We start from the raw sequence: 17,950 nt of genomic DNA, 5'->3' as shown, positions 1-17,950 counted from the left end.
TCACAAATGACAAACATGAACGAGCTTGATCCCAGTTCCTCCTGGCTACAAAGACTCAGTCGTCATTGTCAACCCACAGGAAACATAAAGGGGGCTCTGTAATCCCTGCACCAGACAGGCTTGGATACAGCTCCAGATCCTGATAAGATTACACCACTAAAGGAGAGAACAACCGCAGTAAAATTTGAGAGAATTGTGAAGGGAGCCAGTTCTGACATGTGGCACTGTGAGCCCAGGCCTGGCTCGCTCTCACAGGGGAGACGGTCCTCTTATAATCAGCAAGAGAATCTTATCAGGCTTGGCTGGCTGCTGGCGGCCTCTATTTGTCTCTCATCCACACACACACACACGCCACGCGCACGCACTTTCTCTCTCACACACACACACGCCACGCGCACGCACTTTCTCTCTCACACACACACATGGGTTGGGCAGGTGGATGGAGGTCATACCATACCTTTTTTGATGTCTGAAGGGAAGGTTGTGGCAGAGATGGTAGTGGTGGTGGTTGTGGGTTTAAGGGTTGTGGTAAGGGCATCTAGATGAAAAAACACAACACAAAAAAACATGACATACGGGAAAATCAGGAGAAAACGAAACCAAACGTGATCAAATCAACAATAATGAGAGACAGATTTGTGTGTGCTGCGTTGTGTGTGTAGCTTTACTTCACAGATGGTAAATGAGTCTCTTAACAGTATGTGAATTATCAAGCAAATGCTATTAAAGGAAATACCGCTCTCATGTGAGGTCATTATACAAGTTAATTGTGGCTGTAGTGCTGTCATAACATATTCTTGTATGTGCCAAGTGTAAACATTTACCGCTGATTTTGTGTATCTGTGTTTGGAAAATATAATAAAATATCATTTAACCACAATAAAAAGGAAATGAACATAAAAATGAGACGAGGACATGCGGGAATGTTTAGAAATGATAAAACAAAAAATGCAGATGAAAATGATGGATCATAACTAGGAAGATTAGAGAGTTAGTTGTCACAATGGGAACAGGTTGATATCTCATTAACTACTGTATGAGATTTCGATCAAGCAGTGGTTTTGTACCGTATGTTGGCTTCAGACACCAGCTTCAAAAAATGATCTTGTAATTTACAGTTTTTTACATAAAGTCATCCTACATAACGTAAAGGACATTCTGTAAAATATATCTTTAATATTGACTGAGTAAGGTCATGCCAAAGATTAAAATCAATTATAAGATTATACGATTTATAAGCCGTGATTTTTTCCTTACCTGCATTAAATTAACTGCTTTTTTTGGTCATTAACAATAAGGAAGTTCATATATTTTATATGATTGCCAAATTTAGGGTGAAATTGTCATTCCAAAATAACCCCATACTGAGAAATGTTCACTGGCATAAAGTGTGACAACTAGCCCCAGTCCCATATTTCTTCCTACATTACCACAAGGATGAAACACTTAAGCGGTCCATGCTATACATCCTCTCATATCTCAGGATTTTTTGCATCGTCACATCTCATTAGCCGTTTTCTTTCCATACTATCTACTAATGTTGTGTCTGATTAAGCAACTTGCAGTGTGGAGTGCTGGGTGCAGTATTGACAGGAAGGTTGGCGGTGACAGGCTTAGCATGTTTGATGTTGGCGAGTTAACCCAGCGTGAGCATTGGCCAGTCCGGCGCTCAGGATTTTGCACGGAAAGACAAACAAGCAAACATTAATGAAATGAGTAGAATGGCAAAGGAGGGTGTACGGGGGTGAGCGATGATTCTCGCTGAGATAACAGGCGTGAAAAGTGACGCGCCCTGCGCCACTGTTTGCCCGCCGCGTCCAGACAGATACCACTGTGTTAACATCTGTGGTGGGGGAAATTGGCCAACTCTCTCCTATCCTCGCTTTGTTGTCTGCGCTCCATCAAAAGAGCTCGGTGGGAGCCCAAAAACACTTCCACTCTCTAATGATAAACATCCAGCAGAATAAAGCAGAGAGAGAGAGAAAGAGAGAGAGAGCAGTCTCCATCTCCTCAGCTGATGCACTGGGATCACTCAGAAAATGGCAGCTATGTATTGCATGTCACGCCGCACACTAACACTGTAAGATCTTCGTTTACGCTATCAAAAAAGGACTACAGAACAAACAATCTTACGTGCATATGTATCCTTTAGACTCAATGTCTATTTGAAATGTAAAGGAAAAAGGGGCAAATCTAACAGTTTCTGCAGAATAATAATTAACTATTTCCCTGCAAGCATTTTTTTTTAAGTTGCCAACCAGCGGCAGCATTTTTTATGATTTTCATAAAAGTTTAATGCCTTCTAGAAAATGTTATTGTTAATACAATATATCAAATAAAAAACAGACCTTCTGCTTAAAAAAAAAAACGTTTCACCCTACCTTCATTTTATCACCTCTCAAATACCCAATTTTAAGCAAAAAGCTGAGATAAATGCAATTTTGTGAAGGACTTTTGATAGAGATCAGATTCTGAATTATTATCAAAACATACACAGAGTTTGAACTGTTTGACCTAAAGGGTTGCTTCCGGGTTGTATAAGGTGTTTAACTCTTCCGCCGCCAGCATTTTTCATGATTTTCACAAAAGTTTAATGCCTTCCAGAAAATGCTCCTTTTTAAATATATAAATGTGTTTAAATAAATTCATGTGTTCTGTTTTTAACACCTCTCAAATATGTGTAGGTTTCATCAAAAACACCAAATTTTAAGCAAAAAGCTGAGATAATTCCATTTTTGTGAAGGACTTTTGATAGAGATCAGATGCAGAGCGATCTTTAAAACATACACGGACATACAGCTGTTTGCCCTAGGGCAATCCGTTTTTATAATCCACCTGGTGGATACTAGCGGTATTGCAGATTGACGAGATAACTCGTCAATGGCGGGGAAAGAGTTAAGAGCGCAAAATTGTGGATAATAGCGGAAATATGGATTGCCGGAAAAACTCGTCATTGGCAGGGAAGCGTCTTCTCTTAATTGACGAGTTAACTTGTCAATGGTGGGGAAAGACTTAAGGTCCAAGGATTTGTCCAAGGTATTTACTGTAAGGCTTTTACACATTTTCTGTTAAAGTATTGCATATATTGCTTTAAACGTTCACTTAACAGCTAAAAAATGTGTATCATATAAAAGAGAAAACACTTGACGGCATTTATTGACTTCTATAGTAGAAAAAACAAATAATATAAAAGTCAGTGAGTATTATGAACTGTGTGCTTACCATCATTTATCTAAATATATTATTTTGTGTTCAACAGAATAAAGAAACATGAGGGTGGACACATTTTTATTTTTGGGTGAACTATCTCCTTAGGTTTCTTAATGAAAATACACTGCCCGTCCAAAAAGTCCCCACCTGGATTTAACTAAGCAAATAGGTAAAAGACTTTATGGATTTTGCTTTTGGTCAGGACTAAGTTCACGAAAATAATGTGCCCAAAAAATAAGGTCAAGTAAATATCTAAATATATTGAACGACCAGGTTATTCCATCAATGGGTTTTTTCTTCCTTGAAGGCATGGACGAATTCCGAAATGACAATGCCAGAATTCATCAGGCTCAAATTGTAAAAGAGTGGTTCAGGGAACATGAGACATCATTTTCACACATGGATTGGAGTCCAGACCTTAAACCCATTGGGAATCTTTGGGATGTGCTGAAGAAGACTTTGTCCAGCTCTCTTACTCTCCAATCATCAGTGCAAGATCTTGGCCAAAAATGAGTGCAACTCTGGATGGAAATAAATGTTGAGACATTGCAGGAGGTTATCTAAACCGCTGCGAATGTGTGCCGTAATCAAATCCAATATATATCAATATATATACACACATTTCCAATACCAAAAAATGGCAGGTTTCTCTTACTTATGATCAACTAACAAAACATTAAAGCCACATCCAAAGCCCGTTTCGGATCCTAGGAACTAATAAAATATTATACTTCTTTCACACAGGCCATCTTTAAGAGACAGGAGGGGATATATAACTCCTTTACTGCATTTTCTGACGGAAAAGGTACTTTCGAAGATTTGTATGTTTGGCATGCCAATAAAACACCTTAATGGATCACAGCATGTCAGAGGTAAGTTGTAACCTGTCTAAAACTACAGTGATTCACGAGGCAATCGCGGCTAGATGAACAAATCCCCCAGTCATCTTCCAAAAGTGCAGAGCCATGTTGATTTCTCTTACGTAAGAGAACAGAATAGACCAGCTAGCATATGCGAATTATATAGTAGGCGTTTAAATACATTCATGTGTAATAGTATCCGTGTGAGTGTAACGAGGCTAAATTTCCCAATATCGTGATACGCTTGGGCTTCCTTAATATCTTTTGGCCTAAGCGCTTTTTTCCCGCAGAAAAGGAAACGGCTGACCACGAAAAGTCAGCGAGCAGTCAAGCATAGCAAATACAGCCTAACAGGCTACAGAGCTCCTTTTACAAGCAGCAGCGGTGCATTTGATCGATATCCACTATAGACTACATTTGCATTAAATAATGTGTGCTGAGCCCTGGAAGCTCAATGCCGTATGAACCAGTGGATACATTAATGGTTTAATAAAAAGCAGAAGAAACCCCATGTGATCGGTGATGCTCTGTTGCGGTGCATCTCAGTAGAGGGGCACCTTTATTGGCTCCACTCCGTTATGATCTGTGAATGCCCAGCAGATGTTTGAGATCACCGGTGTCAATAGCTCATTAAAAACTTGGCAGGCTAAACGGATCTATAGCTCGCTGCATTTTCCAAACAGCCTGTTTTTAGATGATGTCTTCTCAGGATGTTAAGAGATGGCACTGCTTATCGTGGCTTCGGAGCTTATTGACTTTCATAGCGCATACCTGCCATGTCATCTCAGCGTGTGTTTATCAAAGCACATTATGAATCGTGGCAACGAGCTGGGGCGTGTATGTGTGTACCAGGCTCATTAAACCCGAGCCACCGCAAAACACAGCCGCTTACGCCAATTCCCCAGACACACAAATGCTGTTTAACCACCTCTCCCTCACTTGATAAAACAATGCCTCTCCCATATGAAACGCAGGGTGTCTCCAGAGACTTGAGGAGGTGTGGAAGGAGCACGAGGTACATATGAGGAGCTGAGCAGATGAGTACCGCCGTGGTATTTCGTGGCATGTGCTGGATTCATGACGGATGACAGTAATTCAGGAATAACGCGGAAAGGGAAAACACAAGGGTGAAAGTGTGATTAGCAATTGGGGCTCAGGGCTGTTGATTCGCCCATCAGCAACCTTATGTTATCAAGCAGCTTTGCTTGTTTGTTCCAGTAGACTTTTGCTTGCAGTAGCAAAACTAGCAAGGAGAGCAGAGGGAGCTTATCCCAAATATTGATAAGTGTGCTTATGCTACTTTGTGGCTTGGTGACACTGTGGAAACACACACTGAGAACTAACCTGGGAAAAACTACCTGTTGGTATCAATGTGCTTTCCAGAGGCAGAAAACATGTCGAAGCATATGACTTTAAATACTGTCTGTTTGATCACATTTGCTTTACTTTAGTGTATCATTTGCATGAGTTCCTGGATTTCTTTTTTGAGAATCATAGGGTGAGAAAGTTAATGGAAGAGAGTAAAATAACAATGAGTACACGCACATCTGACATTGGATTGGTAACAGAGGTGCACTCCAGTGAAAAATTGAATGAATAAAGTGGTTTGTAGTTTGTTTGGCACTTTTTGGTAATTCTGAGATAAAATAAAATAGGTGTGGTATGTACCATTAATCTTAATTTTCAGAAATGTGCATCTGACATGTCTTGTAAATGTGCATTTTTTATGGATTCTGGCAACGAAGCGTTATTTCTGTATGACCTAAGGCCAAGATTAAGCAGATTTGAAGCAAAAGTATTTGATGAAGGTATAATACGAGATATCATTATCTAATTTTTGATGTAGGTGGCGTTTAGCAGCTTTTGCATCTAAACTCTTCATATGTAACTTTGAGGTAGCAGTATGTAGTAATAATGGCGCTTTTCCATTGCATAGTACCCCACGGTTTGTGTCAGGTTAGGTCAGCTAACCTCACTTTGGCTTGGTTAGCTTTTCCATCGAGTTTAGTAACACTTCGGAGTGGGAGGGATTATAGGCGTGTCCTTATATTTGCGCTGCCTACTGCTGTGACATGTGAGAGCGTCGTTGTACATTACTATACATTCATTTATTTCTCAGTCCACCACAAAATTAAAATTGACCACCACAAATAGATGTTTGCACATCGCGTTTATCACTACCTCTGTCTCACATGACTCTGTCGGCGCAGTAACACCCTCCCTCTCCCATTATGAGAGGGAGAAGGGGAGCGGACTTTTCAGGCGAGTTGAAGTACTCCCAAAAGTGCTATCACGCCATAAAATATAGTTCCTCTTTTAAATCCGCTTAGAAAAGCGCTACGTTTTATTTTGTACCACCATACTTGCTCGTATAACTACTCGTCTTAAATAGGAAAAACGTTGATGTGTTTGGTCACTTCTAACTTTATCTCTGTTTGATACCATTGAATGAATGGGGCTAAGCTAAATGCTATCGAAGTGTCGCAGCGCGCTCCAGCGCTTACGTGCACGCACACAGATGATAGAGGGATGTATCAACAATTCTTAGTTAAGTAATAACATAGTTTAATATTGAAAATGAGTAGACTATTTCTTTAACACTGAAGCCCATCATAATGTTATGTCTGTGTTTTTTTGGATGTGATGTCACGCTGCCCTCTCAGATGCATCATATTGAGTTGATTTGTCGGATGTGTAACTCAGACATACTGTATACGTAATCCCACTGCGCACATCAGAAGGTTTTTACGAAGGTGAGTGGTCGCGTAATTGACATCTCTCCTTTAGAAAACCGCTTTGGTTCCGCGCCTGGGCCCAAGTGACCCGCCTCCGCAAGCCGGCCAGGGCACGAATAACCATACCGTGGTTTGGATAGTGTAAGGTACCTTAGGTACTTTTTTCAGAGGGTAGCACCCCAGTTACAGCTTTTGTACCATTATTTCTGAGAGTATGCTACTCTATCAACTAAAGTAAACTACAGGAATTATTAGGGAGTAATGGCATTTTTTTTTTAAACTTGTTTGTTAAAAGAAGATGTTAAACATCAAAAACAAAAAACTTGAATGTTCTAGTTCTTTCTTAAAAGCATTCTTTCATCTTTAGACATCCTTTCGGGAAGGTTTTACATCGCCTCTACGCTCTAATATGGCACATTTGCATGTCTGAATTCACAGCCGACTGAATTCCTGAACGACAGGTTTGAACAGCCACTTCTGACAGCAGCCACATTTATCAGAGAAATCTGACTTTTAAATGTTTGTGTCACCAAAACAAGTTTCAGAGAAAACATTGATGTGGCATATTGAATGAAAGTGAGCAAGGTCTTTAAAATTAAGAGATAGTATGGTAAGAAAGGTGATTTACTGCTTCATTATTATAACATAGGGATACAATTGGTGAAATCTGTAGCAACATTGCACATCTTGTTTTTTCCTCCCTACATATGTTGAGATCAGTGGACCGAGTCTGAATCTTCCCGAGTTACATGCACTGCTAGAATGACTGCTGTTTTTCCAGCTGTTTCACCTCTACTGTTACACATGTTGTTGGATATACAGCACAATTAGTTGACTCAGATACTCTGAAGCTTGTCATAAATAAGGCTGTTTATCAATCATTCTGCAATTTGTGGTCTGCATGCAAGCTGGGCTGAACCCACATCAGTTGAGAATTCTGACTAAAACAAATATCTGTTCATGCTTGTCAAAGACAGAACCACAGAGAGGATTCCCTCAGAGACATTTAACGCTTTAAGTTTGGCAATCAGCTCTATATATTTACAGTTTTATGTGCTTTATGCTCTCCACACATGCAACAAATTCTTCAGGGTTCCCACAATTTTTAAATAATTAAATTTTTTTTAACGTGTCATTTCCTGCTAAATGGTTCCATAAAGAACCTTTGTCATGAAGAACCCTTCCAGCACTTTTATTTTTTAAAGGTGTAATAAGCAATGAAGCTCTGCTTTGTAAAAATATTCATTACAAAAATGTGATTACTTAAGATTTGATTTATTTCCATGACATTTCGCAACAGTGTAATTACATGATGCTTTCATTACTGTGGGAACCGTAAAATTTGATCCAACGTGAGATGTGTGTTTTGACTTCAACATTGTGGGCTAAGCACAGTTAAAGGAAACGTATTGCCGTGATCGATTCCTGGTGAGCGGCTGTGAGATACCAAAGGAAAGCCCTCTAAACATGGAGGAATTGTTACGGAGAGGAAACGAGAGCGAGGGTGACAGGCAGAGGAGGAGCGCGCGATATTAAAGGCCAGCCCTGTGAAGGCAAAGGTAGTCTTTATTAGGTTAGAGGCGCTCTGTAAACTTGTTACCGGGCGGTGTGTTAGATCTCATTCCCCCGCAGGGGCATGCTGGGATGGGGGCTCTGGAAAAGTGTCTCAGGGAATGTATTTTTTCCCCATAACCAGTTTAGTGCCAGCCACCCTCCAAGTGTTCTCCATCACTTAGCTTCACAACAGTTGGGGAACAAACGCATTAGAGAAAAATTGCCTCTGCAGTACATCTGTTCTGGCTGTCTATCGAGGGGCCACGAAGCTCTTCCATCGAAAAGCAAGGATGTGAAATCAGCTCTGAATGCTTTTCCTCTCATCCATAAATGATTTTGCGCTTCGATTGCACAGATTGTTTGCCCAAGTGCATTTTAAATGCACCTACCAAAAATACTATTTGTGTATTTCGTCGCTGCCCGATGAAACTCACGTATGTCCAAAACGGTTACTTTACAGGAAATGAAAAAAACACTGTATTTCAAAAGCAGTTGAATGTGGCGTTGTCATACTTGGTACGGCATCTTTACATGTAACCATATTCTTGCCAGAATCCACATTTGACCAAAATTGAGTTAAAATGAACATACGTGCATATTTTACAGTAACGGTGCTCGATACGCATTCTTCCGATCATTAATTAGAAGGGCCAAGTCGCGTTTCATATTGACAGATGAATACGCTCAGTTTATTAAATAGCCTACATCTTAGTTTATTAAAAATGCTTAGTTTATTTAATATTTATTATACATTTATTAAATGTCTCTTGCAAACTATGAAGGGACAATGAATCAATACACTGACATGGTAATGCTAGACAGATACTTTGTTTGCACAGTCCTACCGTAATTTTGTCACTCCTAGACGTCCGTCTGGCGTCAGGGGGGAAATGTTTACCTCAATGAAGGAAAGTAATTGTCTCACCAGGCTATGTTTATTCGGCTATCCAGTGCTGAGCTTCGATGAAACTTCACAAGAACGGCGAGATGCTTCCACAGGGCGGGAGATACGCGGCGTGATTGACAACAAATGGATATATGTAAAATCAGATGACATGATTTCACAACTTTTCATTGGCCATTTAGATATGTGAAACATACTGTATACGGAAATGAACCTGGACAATCAATCCGTAGAAAATCGGCAAAATGGACATAAGTGGTTTTCATCGGACAGCGATGATTTGTTGGTTGCAACCCTGTATCACGAAATTATGTACCTGTAGTCACGTAAATTTGTGAGTCTTTTCCGTGACACTGACACGTTTTTCTGCCTTTTTGCGTGAACGTCACCCATTTTTGTTTAAGTGTCATTGTCACCTATTTTTAATTTGGTGTTTGCATTAGGATGTCACTTTAAGTATTGGTTAATACTAGGGATGCACCGATAGGATTTTTTTGGGCCGATACCGATACCGATTTAAGCAGACAACTTCTGGCCGATACCGATACCGATATTAAACACTTGTATACAATCTATACAGTTGGTCTATTAGCTAGTTTATTTCTGCATCAAATTATTTTAACTGAACATGGATTTGATCTAATTAACATTCAACTGACCAACATAATAAGAGAGGCACAAATTAAGCTAAAACAAATATAATAAGACAACATGACAACCTTCAAAGGTGGTTTTTGCTATTCAGCATTTCTTTTATTAACAACATTAACTATTTTTTTTTTTTTACAAATAGTGGATTTCTTTAATAAACATAAATAATGCCAGTGCTATTGCTTTAAACAGAGTATAAATATTGCTACTTCAAAAAAGTTGGACTTCTTGCCCCACTAAAGTGCAGTCTGTTTCTTTTATTGTCCAAGACATTTGAGCCAGCTCAACAAAGGTTTTCTGTCGGTGCTTAAAGGCGCTCTAAGCGAATAATGTGCGACGTCACTTCCTGTTGATGTTTGAACTGTTTTCAAACAGACAGAGCGTAGCTAACTCCTCCCCCTCCCCCTCCCTTCCGTGCTTTCATAAACGCGCCCAACCCCCACCCCCAAATCCTTCTTGTCGTTTATTGGCTGGAATACTTTGTTTAGTTTTGTGCTGGCTAGGTTTGGCCATTTGTTGATATTGCCGTTTGTGAAGCCTGGGCTGTCTACAGAGATCGCGTTTTTTTACAGTTTGATCAGCGGACAGGCAGAGCTAATGCAGCGTTAATGCAGAGCTTTTGCCAAGCAGGAAGTGCGCTTCACGCTCCAGCTCTATAGGTGGCGCAGAGAGACCAACATCCATAGCAAACAGCCATCAAACGCAGCCAGTAGAAGAGATCAGAAAGAGATCGCCTCGAACGGAAAGCGGGCTTCCTGCTTTGGCATTCACGCTAATAGTGTTGTAAATAACGTTCAGTTTCTTGCAAAAACTGATTGATTTGCTTCACAAGACATCAATATGCCACACGGAGTTATGGGGGATTACTTTTGTATTAGATATACATGTTTAAAGTGGCGGATCGGTTGACTTGCATGCCGGACCATTGGGGTTTCTGCAAAATATCTACTTTATTGTTCTACTGATGAAAAACGTATTGGATGGTGTAAGTGATAGTAAATAAACTTGATTTTGAAAGTATGCTACCGTTTTATCACAGTTTGTTGAACTTCATTCATTCGTTCATTTATTTACGTTGTTTTATTTAAATAGCCCAAGTTACCCATTACGTTATCAGTAAGTTAATTACTATGCTTCTAATTTCTGATACGGGCATGGGCGTAGATTTAGGGTGGGACGCTAGGGACATGTCCCTAGCAATATTCAGGGAAGACTGAATTGTCCCTAGCAATAATTTCGACCAAACAATTAATCTGTATTTATATATAACCACTAATGTCCTTCTTATTCTTGTGTTTTCTATTTTTTACTTATTATATTTTTTTTCAGGAATCATTTAAATGGGACCAGAAATCTTTTGCAATCCCGTTCTGTAAAAATAACGCTCTATGTGGTACATAAACGGTTAACAGCTTTCGTTCTCTGCAATGCCCGCCTCCGTAACTCACATCGCTCATATGATTGGCTTTGCATTTCTTTAGTCCCGCCTCTCTAATCACATTGCTAATATGATTGGATTAGCATTTCTTGAGTCCCGCCTCTCTAAATCACATCACTTTATGGGCTTGTCTTTACTCGCTACGTGTGATAGGATGGTTTCACTTTGTACAACGCGCCAAAGTTCACTCAACAAGAAGCGCGTGATTATTCGGGCTACAGGTAAGTGAGGAAGAAAGTATTATTATACCCACTGTAACTGTTTCATTCACAAAATACGGAACAAGTTGTGTCACATAATGATTCAAGGATAGTGTTTTCACCAATACACGACAATCCCATGTTAACCTTAGGAGTTGCAAACTTTTGTCAACCTTTTTAAATGGGGTGGCAAGGTTATTTAGGGGGTCCCTAATCCATGAAAGAAAATAACCCCAACATGGTAAAAACATGAATTCATGTCATGATTGCTGAATACTTTACATTACTGCACTGTGGTCATTACTTGCACTAATGTAGACATAATGTAAGGTTGCATTTTAAACTTAAAATTAATTTTTTTCACACTGATTAACTCTGTTAATGAAAAGAAGATTTAATGTGAACTACAGAAACGTTAATAAACGTTGTTCAGGAAACAGCATGATATACGTACCAACTTCAACACTGGGATTTTTTTGGCAAAATTAAATTAAGAATTAAATATCAACTGCATATTCTTCATTGTTATAAAGTAAATATGGTTATATCTTACAATGTAATTTTCTTTTTTTTGACAAAGACTTAAACAGTTACTGTTTATTAGGCTCTAGGACATAACGAATTGTTTATTATACATTTGGGATGGCCGGGGGTGGCGAGTCAGATGTTACTGGGTAAAGTGCATACTGAGTTGTCTGTTGTTTGTGTCAAGTAAACGGTGATAAACAGTTTTTGCAATGCAACCATTTTATTTATGTCCCCACCAATGCCAGAATCAAACCTACGCCCTTGGATACGGGAGTGTTTGTTTGTTAGAAAAATGTTAGGCTAACGTTACCTTATTAAAAGTATTGCTCGTGTTTTGTTTCACTAATGCTGTTCTCGCAGCACGCGTGACAGGCACGCCGCTACATACGCACACAGATTCCTGCCTTTATTAAAGAGAAAAATATGTTCAGCCCCTCCTTCCGAAGCTTTGAATATTTGATTTGATATCTACTAGAGCTTTGAAGCTCAAAAAATGGTATTCGGAACAGCCCTAGTGCACACCCAAACATTAAATCATTTTAATTGAACAACAGACATGCAATTCATTGACTTTATGCGGTTAATTAATAAACAATCGGTATCGGCCTTTCTCGTGCTATTGCCGATATGCCGATGGTTTCAAATTCATCAAAAATCGGCCGATAAATATCGGCGGCCGATGCATCGGTGCATCACTAGTTAATACCTTTTAATATTTTATGGTTTTTAAACCATTGTCGCCTGGCATTAGGGTTAGAGTCGGGTTTGGGTAAGGATGTCATTTTATGTAAATCTAACCCTAAACCGAAGTGACAATTGTAAGAAAATAGGACAAAACAGCTGAGTAACAAATATGTGACAATTACACGTAAACAGAAATGCGTGACATGTTCATGCAAAAAGATGGAAAAACGTGTCAGTGTCACAGAAAAAAACTCACAATTTTACGTGACTATAGGTACGTAATTTCATGATACTGGGTTGGTTGGTTAAAGGATTAGTCAATTTAAAAAAAAAAAATCCAGATAATTTACTCACCACCATGTCATCCAAAATGTTGATGTCTTTCTTTGTTAAGTCGAGAAGAAATTATGTTTTTTGAGGAAAACATTGCAGGATTTTTCTCATTTTAATGGACTTTAATAGAGCCCAACACTTAATACTTAACAGTTTTTTTTTCAACGGAGTTTCAAAGGACTATAAACGATCCCAAACGAGGCATAAGGGTCTAAAATATAAAAATATGCACTTTTAAACCACAACTTCTCGTCTAGGTCCGGTCCTATGATGCGCCAGCGCAACCTCACGCAATACGTCATGACGTCAAGAGGTCACAGAGGACGAACGCGTAGCTACGCCCCAGTGTTTACAAGTGTGGAGAAAGAGGACCGTTCCGACGTTGTTGTATGTGGAATGATACTTATTAATGACCTCTCTACGCATTTACGTGAGGTCGCGCTGGCGCTTTCAGGTCCGGACCTAGACGAGAAGTTGTGGTTTAAAAGTGCATATTTTGTATTTTTCTTGTCAAAAATGACATTCGTTTCGCTAGATAAGACCCTTATGCCTCGTTTGGGATCGTTTAAAGTCCTTTGAAACTCCGTTGAAAAAAACTGTTAAGTGTTGAGTTAAGAATTAAGTGTTGGGGTCCATCAAAGTCCATTAAAATGAGAAAAATCCTGCAATGTTTTCCTCAAAAAACATAATTTCTTCTCAACTGAACAAAGAAAGACATCAACATTTTGGATGACATGGTGGTGAGTAAATTATCTGGATTTTTTTTTAAGAAAATGGACTAATCATTCAAGTAACAAAATTATTATAAAACAGTAAAGAAACTAAGAAGACTTACAGTAGAGACTAAAAGAGCTAAAAACTGAACTTTCCTTAAACTGAAAATGACCCATCTTCATGTTGCTCAAAACTAGTATAACTTTCAGTTTTCTTTTATTGTGTCAAACTTGCGAAACCAATACAAAGTCAGGACTGTCAAAAGCTGTAAAAACATGTAAGATTTGGATTTGAACCCTGGCCTCCTTTCACTGTAAATAAAAATAGTTCCAGTAGTCTATGCCATCTCACACTTAAAAGGTGCAAGACGGCCTGCTATTGAACTGTGCATTGACATTACAATGGTTGGGAGGCTGTTGATGCATCTAGGCGAGATGTCACTTTCCTTACAGTACAGTATTGTATGGCATCTAGATTTGCAGCAAAAATGTTTTATACATAACCACTCAAAGTGTCTACAACCACTACAGTGTTTGCATAAGGCCATGCATGAATGGCTTCACAATAACCCTTCTAATATGCCATGTTTTACAGTACATATGAAAACGTGTCCTTAGAGCAACAGCTTGCTAAACAGTCATATTGCTTTTGCCTTAACATCTCTTTAAAGCATAAGTGTTTAATTGAACAGTGGCTCGACAGAACGTCTAATATGTGAAGTGTGTGAGGATGCCTTGGCTCTCTGCGAATGTGTCAGGGCCACCGTGTTTGTAATACGCAGATGTTGTCCCATTTACTTGCACGAGAATAATTATGAGACTATAGAGCACCCAGATGTCACCGGTGCTTGTTTATATGAGCGTACGTTGAATATTTCTTAGCGTTGAAGCGCACATCAATGTGTATATACAGTAAGTGACTGTGGGTGGGGAGGGATGTTGGAGACGCGTGACACCAGATTAAACGGCAACAACCCCACCGTCCTTGTTCTGCATTAGCAATTCTAATGTCACACAAGATATGTGGTTGAATTACTGTAGATATTATAAGCGGCATCAAAGCATCAAACGTCCTGATAGATTCTGTTATATTCGCCGCTGTTTTTAATAGGGGAGGGATTTGAGCTCTCAGAGCGCCATACGTGGTTGTGTCACTCTCTCTTGTATTCTGTTGGTTCAACTGTCATGAATTTCTAGTGGAATGACTGCCAAGCTGCTCATGGGAGAAACGTGTGAAAAGCCTGTCGCAATTACTGGCGCATTTGCGCTTCGTGCTGGGGCAAGTTTTTGGAACACGCACCGTCGGGGCGAAGCCAAGTTTCTGTGGCGACCCACCGGCAGCATGCAATGTTAAAGAGATCTGGGCGAAGGTTTCCCACACGCACAAACAAAAACTTTGCTTTCCTCAAAGCTAATTCACTGTGACAATTTGACGGAATTTACTCGAGGTGAATCTGAATTAGAAAAGTAAACAATACGCCACTGACGGTCTCTTGTAAGTTCGCCTTACTGTTATATCAGTTGCCTTCTAAATCCTCATTACGGCACAAATCCTTTTTTTAAATAGCTTTGAGGCCATTGTTATGTCGTGAAAATGGAGGACAGCAATTTCACCACAGGCTTAGTGCGGCAAACGATATCACAAGTGAATTCCAGGAGGAAAATGGTCAGATTAGAACATGTCCTGAAGGAAAGGAAATGCCATTGAGATCAATGTTATTGACCCATGACTCAGATGGAGCGGTGGAGTGGGTGAAAGAAGAAAAGAGCGACGAGAAGCTACTCGGTCACGTTGAACTTACCGTACACATAAAGGATGTAGTCATCATACGATTCGCCCACCGAATTAGAGGCCACACATCGGTAAGTGCCATTGTAAGACTTGTTTAAGTTCTCGATGAAGAGATCTGAGCCGGTGATAACTGCATGAGAGGGCACGTCGTCATCCACCTTTACCCAATTCACCTGTTGGGGCCTAAACGAAAGAAATAAAATTGTGTAACCACCAGTAATCTGACCATCACTCATTTCAGCAACCTGAAAACTTGTAAACATGACATTTTCTGATTGGTACCGCCCATTTAAAGGCAGCACTGTCATTTTTGTAAGCAATATGTCATCTCGCCAGCATGTGCAATAGGTGTTGTCTAAAGCTAATAATAGTTATGGCTCTTCAATCAAAAAAAGCACTTGTTATGGTCGGCAACACATTTGACCAATACCAGGGCTTGTGGCGCCGGCTAACCAAACATATTTCGGCACACCAACAAAACCACCTGAAAGGCTGTGATTTTCTCGTCTGCCTCAATTAAGTGCCACAACAAGCTATCTCCTTTTGTCCTCTAAACACCTGAGCCAGACACACAACAGCCCGTTCTGCTTCCACATTGATGAACAGAATGAGCTAAATCCACTGTGGAAAAATAAAAGAGGCCCTAAACTCCGCTCGCCCCTCACAAGTTTCAATGGCACTGCTGCAGTGTTGTTATTTCCCAGGAGTCTCTGAGAAGGTTTTCCCTTGTTGTTCTGTTTTTGTGTGTCTGTGTTTAAACTTGTTACCAGCCATTGAAAACAGCAGAAAGGAAAAAACACAAAAACCTTCACACGTTTAAAACAAAGGAACGGATCGAGCTAAACAGCAGTTGATCCTCGGCACCTGAGGACGGCAAAACAACATTTGATGGTGAGCGGTGTGTGAATTCTATATAGAGGGAAATCTGAGAACAGTGTAAATCTGAGGTTAAATATATATGCATTGCATAAGGACGGATATGGAAAAGAAGAAATGACCTAGAAAAGTGTCTTATTGAGAGAACGGCAAAGGGGAAGACACACCATGGAGGGGCTGCAGAGAACTTGGGGTGAGATAAAGAATACAAATGGGATGGCAGGCCAAGCCCTGTACCGCCTGATAGTAATGACTACAGCCCCTCTCCAAGCTTTAATGAAAATGACTTCCAATTTTCTCCTCACTGTATTGATTGTATTTTCATCTTTATTAAATGAATTCGGTCGGCGCCTCGGCTCCCTGCAGCATTTTAGTTTGTGGATGTCATGGTGGGTTGTCGAATGTAAAAGCATCAGAATGGATTTTATTACATATTGTGTGCACATGTTGGGCAAACACTGATAACTTGGACACAAATATTTGGACACTTCGGTCACACTTAAAAATGTATGAACTTCACTGCGTTAACAAAACCAGGTGCCATCTGCGAGTAGATGATGCTGGATTTTTACTCAGAACTAATTTCACGTTTCCGAGCCAATGTGGAATTACTTCTAACAAACTTTTGATTTTTAGTGTCTGTCACTTAAGGCTGGCTCCAAAAGGGAGTCAATTCCCATATACCCCCATGTTAAAAATGCCCAAGTTTACAGTTGAAAATAACATGTTTACAGCCTGGTACAAAAAGTGTTTTTGGTCTGTATAGCTAATTTTGCCATTCATGACAACTGTGAGGGAGGTGAATTTTTTTTGTAACTCATCCGTTTAAATTATTTTAAGCCTTAAACTTCTGCATAATTAAGGGCGTGGCCACTTGAGTTAGGGGTGAACGGCCACTGCTGTCACTAGAATCAAGGTAGGCAGGCGTGGTTTCAGCAACCAGCCACCTCAGCTTCACCCATGTCCCGTCTCTTTACCCATTTTCAGTTTTCCACGAGTGATTCGCGGTGACGCACGGCCAAGATGGCGACGGCAGGCAACGCACACTTTAAGCTTCAAAACCCATCTTTACAAACCAATGGGTGACGGACACTACGTCCATATTTTTGTACAGTCTATGCTTAGCAGTTACAGTATGTGTCTTAAAGGTCCCGTTTTTCCTGTGTTTTTGAAGCTATGATTGTGTTTAGGGTGTGCAATATAACATGTGTTCATGTTTCCTGTTTTTGACACAACTTACTTATCTCTATACCACTGCTTTACTGTCCTAAAAACAGGCTGATGTCTTCCTTGTTTTATGAAGTCCCTCCTTCAAAAATACATAACGAGTTCTGATTGTGTAGCTTGTTTAGTGTGTTGTGTTTCAACAGCAGCTTAGCTTAGCAGAGCCGTTTGAGCTTAGCTGGCGACTGACGTATTCCTGTGGGCGGAGTTTAGTCAAAAACTGTTTTATTGACGTCATTCAACCGGGA

At 39.9% G+C, this 17,950-nt stretch overlaps 1 protein-coding gene across 4 annotated transcripts in view; it reads right to left on the bottom strand.

The window, feature by feature from the left end:
• Positions 1 to 17,950, bottom strand: part of cadm1a (cell adhesion molecule 1a) — a 327,178-nt gene that overhangs the window by 40,295 nt on the left and 268,933 nt on the right. For 2 of the 4 annotated variants that reach the window (XM_065286942.1, XM_065286943.1), the window contains exons 8-9: positions 15,613 to 15,785; positions 458 to 538 (exon numbers count right to left, since the gene is read on the bottom strand). In XM_065286942.1, the coding sequence (XP_065143014.1) occupies positions 458 to 538; positions 15,613 to 15,785 (254 nt within the window). The remainder of the gene's footprint in view (positions 1 to 457; positions 539 to 15,612; positions 15,786 to 17,950) is intronic. The other 2 variants (XM_065286944.1, XM_065286945.1) reach the window with 1 other exon arrangement.

This window comes from Paramisgurnus dabryanus, chromosome 18 (assembly GCF_030506205.2).
Source record: "Paramisgurnus dabryanus chromosome 18, PD_genome_1.1, whole genome shotgun sequence".
NCBI lineage: Eukaryota > Metazoa > Chordata > Actinopteri > Cypriniformes > Cobitidae > Paramisgurnus > Paramisgurnus dabryanus.
The sequence above is the reverse complement of the archived record's forward strand: the minus strand, read 5'-3'. Positions and strand labels throughout refer to the sequence as shown.